The sequence below is a fragment of the Acanthisitta chloris genome, unplaced genomic scaffold (genome assembly GCF_000695815.1).
Source record: "Acanthisitta chloris isolate BGI_N310 unplaced genomic scaffold, ASM69581v1 scaffold42119, whole genome shotgun sequence".
Taxonomy (NCBI): domain Eukaryota; kingdom Metazoa; phylum Chordata; class Aves; order Passeriformes; family Acanthisittidae; genus Acanthisitta; species Acanthisitta chloris.
The window spans coordinates 11406-27137 of record NW_008690478.1 but is presented as its reverse complement, the minus strand read 5'-3'; the positions used below and the strand labels follow the sequence as shown (position 1 = coordinate 27137).

Here is a 15732-nt window from a genome sequence, read left to right as displayed (position 1 = left end):
ATATATATAGATATGGCTATTTTTGCTCAAAAAAGTATATCCAGATATATTATTCTGAAATTATACAGTTATATACTGGATAAAATTATGCAAAGTGTGCTGTTAAATGTCTGAGTTCTTTCAGAGGAGCTTGTACTGAGTGAAGAAATCATGTTTCTCGGGTGTGTTTTGGTAGAGCTGCCTTGATAGATTTCAGACTGACAGGTTCCACATCCACTTAATAACATGCAAGCAAGGGTACAAATTTATCATCGCTGCTAATTGCAAGTCTGTTGTTTTTATACTGCCATCTAGGACTCAGCCCCAGCTGGAGACCTGCTCTGTTTGGCACTGTGGAGGAGCCACAGTGATAAAGGATATTCTGCTCCTTAGAAGCTTGATAAGGGATATTTTGCTGCTTGATAAAGGATATTTTGCTCCTTAAAAGCTTGTCACGTACATACAAAAGCAAGAAGTGAACAGGCTTCTTTTACCTGTTGATCACTGAGGCTGCAATTAGAACTGACATCTCATAGGAACATGTTGGAATAGGGATCAGTTGGTCTACTTTTGGGCCTTTGGGTTGTGCTGTCCCATGAGTGGAGGGAACTTCATTGTTGTGTAAGGGAATGCAAGGTCTTACCTATATTGCCTTGCAGCAGGGCTGAGCTAGCATGATAAGAATATATTGCTTAGAAGTAATTAATCAGGTGGAACGTATCTTCTAAATAATAGATTTTAGCTCTGTGTAAAGATCACAACTTTCATGTCAATATTCAAAATAATTTGGTTTAACACAGCTGTGTCTCAGTTTTCTTTCCTTTTCACACTGTGTTTATACTTTTTACTCATATTTGGAAGAGTTCATATTGCTTCCTGTGTGTGGAAGGAAAAGCACACAGAACAAGGAAAGATTTTTGGATGTGTTGAGGCTACAGCTATGTTAAGAGCTTTGTTTGATGCTTGGGGCAAATGACAGGGTAGTAGTATTTTTTAATTAAGTTTGTTGTAGTTGGCTTTATTATTTTAGTGCATTTATCAAGCGTTACTCTTTTGTTTGGGGATATATATATAATTTATTAATATGATTTTTTTTCCAATCTCATCTAGGTTATTCTGAGTAATTCCAAAAATACTCTTCAACATGCCTGAAAACCCTGCAGCAGGTATGTAGCCTGAAAGTGATTCCTTTTGTTGAGCAGTGAAGCTCCATTCCTAACCTGGACTCCTTTGTGGTGCAGATAAGCAGCAGGTGCTGCAGATCCTGGATCGTCTGCAAGCCAAACTGCATGAGAAAAGGGATTCCCAACATCATGAAAACCTGACTGTTCTAAGGAACACCCTCAGGAGCCCCTTGTTTAACCAGATACTGACTCTCCAGCAATCCATCAAGCAGCTGAAGGAACAAGTGAGTGTAAAATTACAGTTGTTGGTGTGATGGTAACTGGTGAATGTGGAGCTTCAAACAGGTTGTGTGGGCGTGTGATAACAAGGGAACTGTTGTTAATAAGCTGTAACATGGTGTGAGTGAATGCTGGGGTTGTTTTTTTCTTTTGTGAAGCTGGTATCTGCAGAATCACTGCTGAAATGAGGAGTGGATTTGCAACAAACAGGTCATGGGGCAACATGCTTTAAAAGGGCTGTAGGAGAGGGTGGCGCTGAGAGCATCGGAGAAGAGCATCTGCACAAGACATCAGCTCCAGTACTTTGAGTTCTGAACACAGTTGGAACTGGGTTCCTTTGTTTTTCACAGAGATAAATACTGTTTATCAGCTCACTGGCAGCATCTTCTCTCCTTAAGGGACATCATCACTTAGTTCCTGTTAATTTGGATGAGGATGGTTAAACTGCTTTGGGAAAGAAAGTCTATAAAACCCCTCCTGAAGATTTGCCAGGCTCTGATGCAGACATACCTGAGCTAGCTTGAAAAATACTTGACTTCAGCAGTGCTCAGTACTCAGATGGATTGGTTTATCGTGCCACACTTAGATTTTGTGGGCATGGGCATCCATGACACACCTGTGTTAACAGGTTTCACCCTGCAAGTAACTTAAAGTCAGCAGCAAACTACAAATCATGGACTAATCAGCAGCAATCCCTGTTTCTGTTGCTGCTGCACTTTCCCAGCTGCAGATGCAATGTGGTGGGTGTCATAGGGACAAGGCCATCTTGCTGTCATTGCCAAATATATTGTACCTGTTCCTGCCTGGGTGGCATGGAGGTGGCTGTGCCATTCATTCTCTCTTCTTCCCACATTCACATGGGTGCTTGCATCAGTTCCTTCCTTCCAAAGCTTGGATGCATGTCTGCAAGCTATTAGAAAATGCATGAAAGTGCAACTAGATCTAAGATGTGACTGTGGCACAGTGGATTTTATATTCAGAATGTTCAGAATTCTCATATATAGAAAATTGTGGTTTTCTTGAACTGCTATTTAAGCATGGCAGTTTCATTCAGGATGGGATTTTCCAGCTTATTATGTCACACTGGGAATATTTCTGCATTTCTTCATTATCAGTCAGGACTAGAACTGCAAGTTCTAGCAGTGATACCATGTTCAGGGGTAGTTTGTACCCTAGGCTCTCTCTAGGGAGGACATAGTACAGACCAGGCCTTGAGCTCCTGAGTGGCTCTTAAAATATTTGGATTTCTGTGCCAAAATTATCTCTAGGTTTGCCTGACAGTTTCCACAGTGCTTGAGTGCTTCTTTTAATGTTTGGTGCTTTTGCATGTGTTGTTTCTGGACTATCAGGGTGAAAAGAGGATAATGGGCACAAGCAGGGAAGAAACATGACAGAAACAGAGGAAAGTGAGTGGAGTAGAAACACAGCTGAAACATTCAGGGAACTTTCCTTCTGAAAAACAGTTTAAACCTGACATGGTAGCTTGGTTATAGCTTACATATTAACATTGCCTGATTTATATACATGAGTATATTTGTGTGGATAGGCATATATGAACATGCTCTTTGGCAGTCTGCACACAAAATGGTGTTATGTGGAAATCCCTTTTGTTTTTAATAGCTTTCCCACGTCTTTGTCGGTTTTCAACAGCTCAATTATATGCCTCCTGACCGTTCAGTGGAGTTTGATTTTACTAAGAGGGGGCTGCTAGTGTTTGCTGAAAAATCAGCCACTGCTGGGAGTGTGTATCCACCTTGCAGTCCACCTGGACACAAAGCATCTACCTTCACTCCAAACCTGGGAGTTAATGAATTTAACATGATCATCCAACAAATGGCGAAGGTAAGGCTCTCAGGTTTAGTGAGCCAAACTTATTTTCCTTTTGAAGTGCATTTTCACAGTGCTTTTTTTGTTGTGTGGCTGGGAGCATGGTGCCTCCTAACCTAGCTTTTCCCTGTGTAAGATAATGTCAGCAGTAGAAAGTGGTTTGGTGGCTTGTTTAGGTTTTTTTGTGGGTTTTTTGGTTTTGGTTTTTTCCTTTCCTTGCCAATTTTGGTCTTATTTTCTACCAAATGCACCAAGGCAGAAGGGAAATTCCAATTTCCAGAAAACACTTTTTGGTATTTGATGGTACTTTACTGAAAATGGACATTTTAAGCAGAAACTCCTTTTGATGGAGACACTTGTTTTCTCAAGTACATCTTAAACTGGAAGCGTACCCACTTTGTTAATATATGAACAGTGCAAATGATTAAAAGAACTGGCATTAATGTTTTATTTAACTCTTCATTTAGTATGTCTTAACTGCCAGACAGATGCAGATTTCATTAACATGTGATGCAGCATGTACCAGATGCTTATGGAATTTGTACAGGTGCAGACATCAACCCATGTGGGATTGGCATTTACACCACCAATGTATTGTTCTCTGTTAGTTTGAACCATTAATTTAATTGGTTAGTTCTGCCTTTCTGTATTAAGTAACTGTTGCTAATTGACTACCTTAATGTAGCTGTAATATTTTCAGCATAACTCTTCTCATTAGCGTGTCATTAACTCATCAGATAAAACATTTAGCAGTAAAGGCTGTATATTATTTTGAATAAAACAGCTGTGGTAGCAGTGCATTCTCTGAGTAATATTCCCCCGTAAACAACCCCGGAAATCTTGTATGGGAGCTGAAAAACACTTGCAAAAGCAAACTTGTTTTTTAGCATTAAGTGTGAAGTTGCAGGGAGGGGAAGGAAATTAATTTCTCTATTTAAAAACTGCAATCTTTTGAACATGCACCTAAAAATCAGCATTAAGAGCAAGGGGAGCCAAAAGACAAGTAATTTAGCTTAGCTATACAGCATTTCCAGAAATCCCAAATATATTGCTCTAGACAGCACTTTGTTCATAGTTTTCATCCACTTTGGAATTCATCTCATAATGTGAATGAAGTGTGAAAGCAGCTCTTAAATTCCCTGAGGTTTCAGAACCTCACAGTGTTTGCATATCCAATACTTTGCTATATTAAAAATAATAAATGGAGGAGCTTTTATAGAAATAACATATTCAGTGTTTTGCCTTTGTTTCGTCTTAGGAGGAGAATAATTCTCCCAGTGTTCATAAATTTTTAGCTCTTTCTGTTGCATTAAAAATAAGTAAATCACGGGTTTTTCATCTTTTATTAGGGAAGACAAATAGAATCAATAAAGATTGATAAACCTTCTGTTGGAGGTCTTGGATTTAGTGTGGTTGCCCTTAAAAATCCCACCTTGGGAGAAGTTGGTATCTTTGTCAAAGAAGTCCAGCCAGGAAGCATAGCTGACAGGTGAGATCTTTATAATTGTGTTTGGAAAACTGGATTTTCCATGAAGGGAAAAGTCACGACCTTCATGCTGAAAACTCCAGCAGAATAACATGTTTGTCTGGGTTATCTGGTTGGGATATTTTGGTGGTGGTATCTCAAATTCTGCCTTTTCAACTAAAGGGACTCATGTTTTGAGGATCAGATTTTTCAGATGAGTTTTAAATATCCAAGCCAGTCACAAATGGCATTTCCAGAAATCATGACTCACTTGAGAGAATCTTCAGCACTGATTAAAAAAGCAAAAGAAAACTCAGGAAAGAATAGAAGGAAAATAAAAATTAGCCTCCATTTGAATTTTTATGCACTGTATCCCTGAAAGACGTGTGGGGGTTTTCTTGCCCGTGTTACTTTATTTATGTGCCTCTGACAATGCCCTATTTATAGCTGGTTTTACTGTTGGTTTCCTGTGTAAATTTAGATCCACTCCTCCTGACAGATCCCTGCACAGATGTCATCACAGAATCGAGGCTTCAGGCAGTTTCTCCCTGTATTGTCTGTGGGTTTTCACCCAACAACAAAAGACAGAGCAAGACAGAGCAATCCTTTAAAAATAAAAATGCGATTGTAAAACCACAAGAGTTGGCATGAGACAAATGCAGTGCTTGGAATTATGTTTCAAGAAAATGTGTCTAGATTTCAAGTCATTGGTGTCACTTTTTAAATAACACATGTCAGGAAGTGCCAACACAGGATGACAAAAAGAGTGGGGAGAGGTTGGAATGATAATGGCTATGGGCCCACAGAGAACACACCAGAGAACACTTAAAGAAAAGCATATTAGGCTCTTTCAAAGTGGAGACAGATGGACTGATCCGGATGTCAAAGGAGGGTGAATATCTCACTTTAGGATTTGATGACCTGCTGCTCACTTTCTTTGATGAGAGAATCTAAAATATGGTTAGTGCTCGAAGAAAGTGATTTCTGGGAAACATCTTAAACATGGCATGATAAAAAGGAAGTTTAAAATGCCTTAGTTAAGATGTGCAGCTATATTGTTTGGGAGTTTATAAGTTTCCCCAGCATGCTTCCCATTTTGCTTCTGAGACAAGATCTCCTGGAGACTTTTTTGGATTCCTACAGAGCTTTGAAGGCAGTGTCTGTCTATGTAACAGTTTGGTCTCGTGCTCAGAATGAATATTTAACAAAGGAGATGAGTGATGGTTTCTCTCTTGTCACAAATCTAAATTCATCACTGGGGTGAATTAACTGTGAAATTCATATTATCTCAAGGTAGGAAGTGAACTGTGTGTTGCTCAAAGAAAGTTTCATGTCTGAAGCTTGATAGTATAAATTTGGAGTAAAATATAAATACTCAGCTCATTCATCTTTACATTAAATAATGATGCAAAACAATATCATGGCCCAAATTTGTGGGTACATAGAGATCATGTAGTGCCAAACATAATGAAGAATAGTTTCTAGTTTATTGTGTAACTACAAAAACAATTTTTTCTGCTTTGTAGTTCAATATCCTCAAGAAAGGGAATTTCAATTAAATTCTGAATGGAGGCAAAGTAAAAAATTGAGCAGATTTCTGAGCTGGAACAAAAGGTGGCTGTGCAGTTCAGCACAGTGTGGATTGCTTGTAGTTTGTAAGTTGGGGAAAACAGCCTAATAAGCAGATTTTAAAAATATATAGACATTTAACCTTGCCCAACTGTGTGTTTTGCATGTTCATGTTTAAATTACATGAGCCTGTTGTGAAGCCACTATGCTGCATCTTAAACTTTCTTTCAATGTTTTGTTAAGGGATCAAAGGCTGAAGGAAAATGACCACATACTGGCCATTAATTGCACCCCATTGGATCAGAACATTTCCCATCAGCACGCCATAGCCCTCCTCCAGCAATCCACAGGGTCCCTGCATCTGGTTGTGGCCAGGGAGCCAGTTCAAGGAAACAGCAGAACTTCATCTGTCATATTAAGTGATGTAAATCCACCTGAGACTGTGAGTTGTAATGCTGTCAAAATCACATTTTGATCTATGCTGGATATTTTCTTCATGGCTCTGAGTGTTTGTGTTAGCAAGGTTTACATTTAGGGATTTTTTCTTTACTCAGATTTTGTATGTGATGACATTTCATTTAGGCTCATCCTGCAGTAAGTATAAGGCTTCCATTGCAAAGCTGCATGGAGTTGTTATAAAATAGATCCTGGGTTTTTATGGGATAGCAGAAGCTTTAGTAGATCAACATATTCCTAGCAGCAGGGGCTGTTGAGCATAGGCTGGGTAAAGCATTTTATGAGTATACCCAGCTGAAACCTACTTGTGCTCAGCAATTAAAGATGCTCTGATTACATCTTAAAAGAGAGTAAACATAACCTGTCAGGAACACTGCTTGAAGTATCCCAACCAATTTCAACTTACACTGCTCAAACCAAAAAAGCCTTGTCTTTGTTTTAAAAAAGCAAGCAAAAAACACCTGTTAAAGAACATCTCAATCTCTGTTTATTTATCAATTTGGGGGTTTTTTTGATCTGCAAATTTCATTGATTGTGAACCCTTTTGTGACAAAAGAGACCTTGTCACTGAGACATCTAATAAGCTAGGGCTAAACTTCCACCTGTGTCCAACCCCTGTGGTCCAGGTGGCTTCACTGGATTTGGTCAAACTGCACACCAAAATCCAGGGTTTGTAATATCAGAAGCTTAATTTATTGTGCTCTTAGATTTTGTTGAAAACCTGGTTAAGAGCAGTGCTTTCCCTTATTCTCAGTAATTATTTCCCTCATGATTATTACAGAGGTAGTGAAATCTGAAGGTTTTAGTGGATAATCAATATTGTTTATTGCACTGAAAATTTTAAAGAATTAAACTTTAACTGCTTGTTCTTTGAAAGATCTGCACTGAACAGACTAACAAAATAAAATACAAATATATATCTCTACAGGGGGTCCTTAAACTTCTTTTATGATATTTAACTGGCTTTGGCAAAGATTTTCAGTATGCTAATAAATCCTTTATTCACAGAAGACTTAAATCTGCCTACTTTGCTCCATTTTGGTTTCTGTGAGATATTAATCTGACAGAAACATTGGCTGGGTTTGGGTTGCTTAACAGCTTTGTTATTTTCAGATTGTCTTGTAGAACATAAGGTCATGGTACAGTGTAGCTTAGAAATTTGCTTCCAATTCAGTATGGCAGAATATTGCACTGTGCTATTAATTCAGTCCTGGTGGTGTTCAGAGTAAGTGAAATAACAGGAGTAAGAATTTGGGCAGTGCTAAGTGAAAACTAGGCCAGTGCAAGCTCCTTGCCTCTGTTTTTCCTCTCTCATTTGCAGTGTTCTTGATTTATGAAGAACTTTAAGGGTAGTTTTCATTTTGGCAAGAAAACCTTCAAATTGGTTTTTCTTAGTCAAGCTCTTTCCTAGTATCCTGTTATCCTGAAAGTGAAGGACAAAATGTGTGTTTAAAAACAGATGAGAAATCCCACTGTGTGTTTACAGGGAAGTGGAGCTGAGTGAACAAAATCCCACAGATCTCCAGTACATGGGGGAGAGGCAGAAAATGGCTCTGATTAATCCTCGTCATTCCTGCGACACGTGAGAGTGAGAAACATTAATGATGGGCTGAAATTAACATCTCCTGGTTTTATTAATTGCAGATTCACTGGGGCCACATTGAAGACGTTGAGCTGATTAACGATGGTTCGGGACTAGGCTTTGGAATTGTAGGAGGAAAGTCGAGTGGAGTAGTTGTAAGAACAATTGTTCCTGGAGGATTAGCAGATCGGGTAATTTGTTATATTATGTCACTTCTTGTTTGATTGTAAAGTATAATTAACTGGTTTTGACAGTCTTAAAATAAACTAATACACTGAGACAAAAGGAAGCTTGATAGCATCAAAGCCTGAATGCCAACATATACTTCATAAATAAGTGAAGGTATGATTGAGGGAAAAGTCAGCACCTGATATGAATTAAGTTGTTTCTCAGACATGCTTTGGCTGTTTTAACATGGTTGAACATGCAGAAGTTCTGAAAAGTTGCCTGATGTTTGTAATACTTTTGAGATCTTCAGTCTGAGGGAGAACAAATACTCTGCAGAATTTGGCATTTGGCAACATCTGTAAGTACAAACTCTCCAACTGAATTGTCAGGCAAGAGGATCTGCCTGTTGAAGTCATTGCATTGCCAAGTTCAGTTTAGAAGTTGATAATGTCCTGTTTTTAGTGGGTTTCATTTTGAAGGGGTTTTGATCCCTGCCTGGCAGTCTGACCAGTTCAAGGGGACACTCAGGTTTGATGCAAAACCTTTTGAAGGTCCTGATACCTTTTGCAGTTGCATAGGTACAGTTTGCAGCCTCTGATTGCTCATCTTTAAAGCCTCATTGCTAAGTGTTTCTACATTTCAGGAGTAGAACACATGCAATGGCAAACCAGATTTGGACTTTTAAAGTGTATTTAGTTATGACAAGTTACTATTTGAGGACTGGAATCCATAGAGACAAAAGAGAGAGGCTAAGGTGCTTCCTCTAGTACAGGATGGAAATGAAGATTGGAAATTCAGACAGCTTTCCTGGAAAGTGTTGGCTTTTGCTTGACTGTCTCCCTCTGAACCTGCAGTGTATAAATGAGTATTTTCTTAATTATTGTCTAACACCTGTTTTGCTGTAAGGAAGAAAGTGTTTTGGCTACAAATGAATCATGTAAGTTAAGAACTCACCGCATCGTTCTTGTCATTAAGAACATGTGGAATAATGAGTGCATATACATGTTGAAGTTGGATGAGTTTGTAAGTGAGTTTGAGTTGGTTCTGGGAATAAGTCTGCTCTGATTGCTGTATAAATCAATGCACCAAAGGTGGTGGAGCTGTGCTGATCAATACCAGCTGAGGACTTGGTCCTAGGAATGTTTGCTTATAAGAGAAACGATGATGTAGGTCATGAATCATAATTATCAGGTATAAAATGGGCTGTGTGGAGTCTTTGGATTTACTCACTCAAGTTGGAGCAAGTCATATGAGAGAAGAATGTAGAGGTATTAGGGAAAAACTCTGAAAAATCCTAAATTATAATGCTGTGCTTTTATTCTAACTCTATCCTGTGAGGAGTGTTCCATGAAACAGCAATACACAGCAGTCTTTGAAATTGCAAAATGTTGTTGCTGTTTGTTTTCTCCTGAATGAGCAAAACAGTGGAAAAACCAGTGCACAGTTGTGTAAAAGAGTCCTTGAATGATTTAGTATGTTGCCATGGTGGTCAGTTCTCTGGTATTTTCTCACACTGATTCTTGTGGCCATGAAGATGCCCGTACATGGTTTCAGTTGTGCAATGGAACAGATATTTCATGTGGAGACTGGAAACATTTTCTCCATTTTTATTTGTATTTGAAGGATGGGAGGCTCAGGACAGGAGATCACATTTTGCAGATTGGAGGGACCAATGTGCAAGGAATGACCAGCGAGCAAGTTGCCCAAGTGCTGAGAAACTGTGGGAATTCTGTTAGGATGATCGTTGCAAGAGACCCAAAGTGTGAAGTCATGGAGACTCCGCCAGCTCCTGTGAGCTGGCCAGTCAGCACATTACCTTCCCTTCAAAATGGAAATGTAAGTATCTGCTGTTTCCTTAGAACATTTTTAAGTGTGTTTGTGGCTCGTGATCAGAAAGGAAGGAGAGAACAGTGTGTTCTTGAGACCTAAAGTGCTTCTCCTCTCTTGAGTTTCCAGAGATCATATGCTTGCATTTAAGTGGTCATTATTACAGCCCTGCCTTCTATAATTTTTTCCCTTTTCCTGTATGTTATTAATACCTATAATCTTGGGATCAGAATGACCAGCTTTACAGAATTTATTTCAGAGTGGGTAATTTAATTACCAAGACCATAAACATTATCGATAAGTGGTACTCTCAGTTCCCCTCCTTAGCTCATTACACTTTTGCTAATCAATCACTCATAAGTGGATTTAAAACTGGACTGTGAATTTCCCTACTCTGAAATCCAGAGCTCCATGGCCACACCAGAATTATTCAGCACAATTCAGTTATGAAACATAAGTGTAATGTTTTCATACTCTGCACTACTGTCTGTGATAGGAAATATATCTAAGAATTTTGAAACTTGTTTTAGCAAATCTTATCATGGTCATATCAAAGTCTCTTGTTTTTGAAGTCATTCTTTTCAGTTTTGAGTAATTAAAATCAACAAATGCTACACTAAGTGTACAGTAGGTCTCGAAACATAAACAAAGCTGTGCTTGTGTACCATCTGCTGCTACTGTGCTGCTTAGATTTAGGTGTAGAATCTGAGTAGCCTTTTCTTTCTTGTCTAGTTTCTTGAATTTGAGCGAAAAGAGCTAATTTTTTTTGGAAGCACCATTTTCAAAGGTGAGATTAGCAGTCATGTTATTGCAAACCCACCTTCCTGCTTACTGAGCACAGTCACTGCAAGGCAGCCAGTGGCTTTGTGTCTGGCATCTCCGCAAAACTCCTGTGGCTGAAGCTGTCAGTAGAGTACTTTGAGTCCTTCTCAAGCTCCTCCCAAGATGATCTGTGTACATAAGGCGAAGTCTTAAAGGTGGATTTGTCTACCACTCTGACAAAAGACTTTCCTAAACAATCAGCATTATTCTGAAACACTTCTTTGCTTACTGGATCATGCTTCCCAAGGCCCATATTAGGGAAAAAATAACACGGGCCTAGCTTTGTTTCCCCTACAGACTACTATTTCTCTCTGTTCCTGTCATCACTAATTGACCCTAAGCATTGTAGATGCTGCTTCCTTTCCAAAATGCTATTCCTTCTGGATGTCCTTCCAGTGTCCTCCTTATTCCTGCTATGTAGTTTAGAGAGGAAAAAATCATTTTGCAGTTTTATTTACTTTGTTTTACTTCTGCCAGTTGATCTGTTGTTTTTTGAACTAAATAGTGACTTCATAGGTAAATTTGAAGAAACTCCTCTTTCTGTTGCTAGGATTGATTTGCTGAAGACAAGATTAGTGGCTAATCTGAATGTATTTATTACTTCAATGATGATTTCAATGATCTACTTTTCAGTTTGTGTCTGATTTATGACAGAACTTCCTGTAATCTAATTTCTCTCTAGTTTCTGAGTACTTTCACTATCTGTTGGCTTTGGAATACAAAATATTTTCCTTTTTTTTTTTTTTTTGCAAACCAGCAGAAAGGCATTTTTAATAGATGGTTAGTTATTTAGAAGTTTATATCAATATTTGATTTTCTTTATATTTCCTGTCGTAGAGAATAACTGAAACTACTTATGTCTGTACCTGGGCACAAGGAAACAGTGACATTATCTATACTCTCCAAGATACTGACAGAAATGTTATCAGCCTACTTGTACTGACTGTATTTAGGACTTTGTACTTTGATTCTTTTTCCAGAGTCCATTTTGAATGTTTTGCATTCTACCAGGTATATTAGTTACAGAAAATGTGTGTAGCCAGAGCACTGACTGTGAGGAGCCTTTGTCAAAACAGCTGGACTCTCAAGGCCACAGCTCCATTTCAGATGGTGCTGTGGACTTGTTTTCTATAGATAAGTGACAGCATCAAAACTTATCTTCATCTCCATCAGCCTCTTATGGAGCAAGGGAGTTGGAAGGCATTTAATGAGCTTAATGACTTTGCTAGTGGAGGGAGGTGTGTGTGATAACGAGATAGCTGTCCATCGATTTCTCTTCCATTGAAAACTGGGGTAGGTATGGCTGTGTCTCTGGCCTGCTTTTAATATGGGTCCTTCCAGAGCTGATACTTGGCAAGCATTTGATTAAACTTCTCCTTTTTCACTCCCTTAAGAAATGTTTTCCAATTTCCCAGTCCATTTTTTGCTGTTGGCAGTGACAATATCCCTCTTGATTTCATCGTTTTAACAGACCTTACTCTCATCATCTTCTTTTTGATCTCGTTGGGCTGTATCTGATTACTGAAAACAAACAACTCTATGTATTTTAATTTATACCTTGCAATCCCAGATTTATGTGCTTGATTGTTTTTCTCTCTGGTCTCTCTGGGATCTTTACTGTTCCCTGTTTGAGCTCTGTCTTGCAGTTTTGATTTCTGCTGGTCAGAGGAGAGTTTCGCAGACATCCTGATGCCAGTTTTGTAGGGACTTTACAAATGAATTTTCAGTGCATTTACAAATGAATATTCTCCCTTCCTGTGTTAGGTCTTAAAAATAATTCTATTTGAATGCAAACTGATGACTCTTTTGCTTCCTATTGCCTTGGACAACCTGGAGTCTTGCAGTGCTCCTTGCAGTTTGCCAGTGTTCAAATCTGAACAGGGTCATAGCAAACTTGTTAAGCTGATGTGTGTGAGACTGACTTCTGGAATGTTTTTGTGGTTCAGGATCTAATGTAAAAGCAATAATAAGCTCAAGCACCTACCTAGTCTCCCAGATTTGCATTTAAGTAGACAACTGCTTCTGTAGTAGAGATGTGTCTGCTGTGTGGTTTGTTTCATTTCAGGGCATTGAACCTGTCTCTGAGATCCCTTTCCTGCTGGTCCTCACTTCCTTAGTAGGTGATGACAAGGAGAGATTACTTTTTCTAACAAAATCACAGAGTGGTTTGGGTTGGAAGGCACCTTAAAGGTCATCTAATTCCAGCTCCCTGCCATGGGCAGGGACACCTTCCACTAGACCAGATTGCTCAGAGCTCCATCCAACCTGTCCTTGATCACCTCCAGGGATGGGTGTGATGTGATAACACTCTGTATTTATACCAGATATTTTGCTTCTTAAATATCCAATAGAAAGAGCTGTGGCAAGTGGATTCATTACACTGTTTATCAGGACTCACATATGAAAAGGAGAGAAGAAATTTTGAGGGCATTCAGGGTTTTCATTGTCTTGAGGGATTGACTGGGAAGTTAGTTGTTACCAAGCAGCAGTGGAATCCGAAGGCAAAGGGCCTCTGAATAGTCTAATGAAAACTGTTGTTTCCCGTAAAATATGAATATTATACCTCTGACAGGTATGTGGAGAAAGTGTTAGGAAAGAACTTAAAAAGCAGCTAATGACGTTAGGGGACACTTTATTGTCAACAAAACTTGTGTGTCTCTGTTGCAAATATGATCCCTCCTAAAACAGGAAAAAAAATCACTGCTCACTCCTGAAGATCTTAATTAATCTGCAATACTGTAATGGTACTGGGGAATTATGAATTGTTTTTTACTGTCTTATGCTTTATTTATAGGATAATACCAACCTTTTTGATACCTATGACGTTGAACTTATAAAAAAGAATGGGCAAAGCCTGGGGATAACAATTGTTGGATATGCTGGTACATGTGATGTAGGTGAGTTCTACAGGGTTTAGTAGGGTCTACGACAAGAACTTCTCAGATATCCATTATTGACCATGGGGAAAACGGATAGCTCCTACCTGTTCTAGGATATGGGGACATGGAATCAGGTTTTTCTTTTCCCCTCAATCCTCTTTAAATTAGAGCTGTTAACTTGTCTTTCAGATATTGTTTGCACAAATGATAATGGATATCAGGTTTTATACATAGGGGGTAATGCTTTTTGCCCCCTTCCCTTCCTGTGGGACTCAAAAGTATTCTGGGAATGTGGTGCAGCTGGTGTTGCTCTCCAACCATCCTTGTTCCCAGGAGATCCTCCTGTTGCCTTGCCAGTCAGGAATCCAAGGCCAGTGCAGTGAGCATTGGGAACTGGGCTGGGGGAGGAGCATGTGTCAGGCAGTGGGAAGAGTTGTGTTTGGAGCACAGGTGGAGGAGTTTTGCTGAGCATGGACCAACCATGTTGGCCAGGTGTCTGAGGAAGGTCAGTGTTCAGAAAATGAGGGATGAAGTGTCAAGATTCAGTAGAATTAAACATCAGCATCTCGTATTTAGCAGGAGTTTGTGGAAGGGAAGGTTAATATTTCAGCTGATGTTTTGGGTTTTCACTGGATTTTTTGTTTTGTTTTTATTTCCTTGTTCTAATTAGAAGTAAGAATAATGAAATGTCAAACGTGACAAAACCCAGCTTTGCTGATTTCCATGTCTCTTTTCTTTTTTTAAAGAAAAATCCTTTTTCATTAAGATTTAAAGTACTAAATTCTTTAGCTGTAAGATGATTGAAGTCCTGATCAAAGTCCTTAAGCACATACTTTACTTTTAGCTTAGTTAGTCCTATTGAAATCAAATGCAGCATGGATTTAAGTGATTGTGGTTTAAAGCCTGGGTAAGCACAAGGATGAATCCATGGAGGAGGTGGCCTTTTGTGAGGCATTTTAAGGGAAAAATTTGAGGTCAGTGTACAGGTGGTTGTGTCAGTGCTGGTTTTTCCACTACAGTTGTTTGGTGCCATGTTGTGTGAGTGGTAATGTGCATGAGTTGGTGGTTGGAATTATCACTTTATGGACAGAAGGAAGGGTGTGAAAAAGGCTGTAATTAAAAAGCCTAATAAGAAAAGAAACAAATTAGGTTAATGCAGTGACTTGTTTCTCTTCCCCCCAGCAGAACCTTCAGGGATTTTTGTGAAAAACATCATACCTGGTAGTGCTGCTGACCACAATGGCCAAATTCATGTTCATGACAAAATTGTTGCTGTAAGTAAAATACTTCTGTATTGCTGTAGAACTAATACTTCATTACATACCTTAGTGTTAAAAGAACAATGTAATAAGGCCATTGTAGAATTAATTAAACCTTCTCTGCTTTGCAGAAGAAATAATTTGGTGGTTTGTATTTGTTTAGGTAGATTTGTGACAGAAATGAGCTTTGGCTTGCTGTGGTTAAAGTATTATTTTATATTCAAAGAAGTAGTAAATAGTAGTTAACTGTGAAAGAGAAAACCATTTGGATTAAAATGTTTCAGAGTGGAGAATCTTGGCTTTTGGCCTGAAGTAAAGATGATCAGAATTAAATTCTTGGATTGAATGTGGTTTGAGGATGGTTAAGATTCTGCAAGATGTGGCACATTGTGGTGCTTAATGACTGTGTAGCATCGTGTGGATACAATTTAGGTTTGAAAATCCAAGATCTATGTGTAGAAATATGAAAAAAACCACTGAAGAACAGTGAATTGAA

General features: G+C 38.8%; 1 protein-coding gene across 1 annotated transcript in view; it reads left to right on the top strand.

Annotated features, from left to right (window-relative positions):
• Positions 1-1123: 1123 nt before the first annotated feature.
• The window catches only part of LOC103809004 (inaD-like protein), a gene marked incomplete at its 3' end in the record, with an annotated part of 24704 nt that continues 10095 nt past the window's right edge, over positions 1124-15732 (top strand). The window contains exons 1-9 of the mRNA XM_009081816.1: positions 1124-1145; positions 1221-1387; positions 3033-3224; positions 4559-4698; positions 6487-6685; positions 8344-8472; positions 10073-10285; positions 13893-13995; positions 15160-15251. Of these exons, the coding sequence (XP_009080064.1) occupies positions 1124-1145; positions 1221-1387; positions 3033-3224; positions 4559-4698; positions 6487-6685; positions 8344-8472; positions 10073-10285; positions 13893-13995; positions 15160-15251 (1257 nt within the window). The remainder of the gene's footprint in view (positions 1146-1220; positions 1388-3032; positions 3225-4558; positions 4699-6486; positions 6686-8343; positions 8473-10072; positions 10286-13892; positions 13996-15159; positions 15252-15732) is intronic.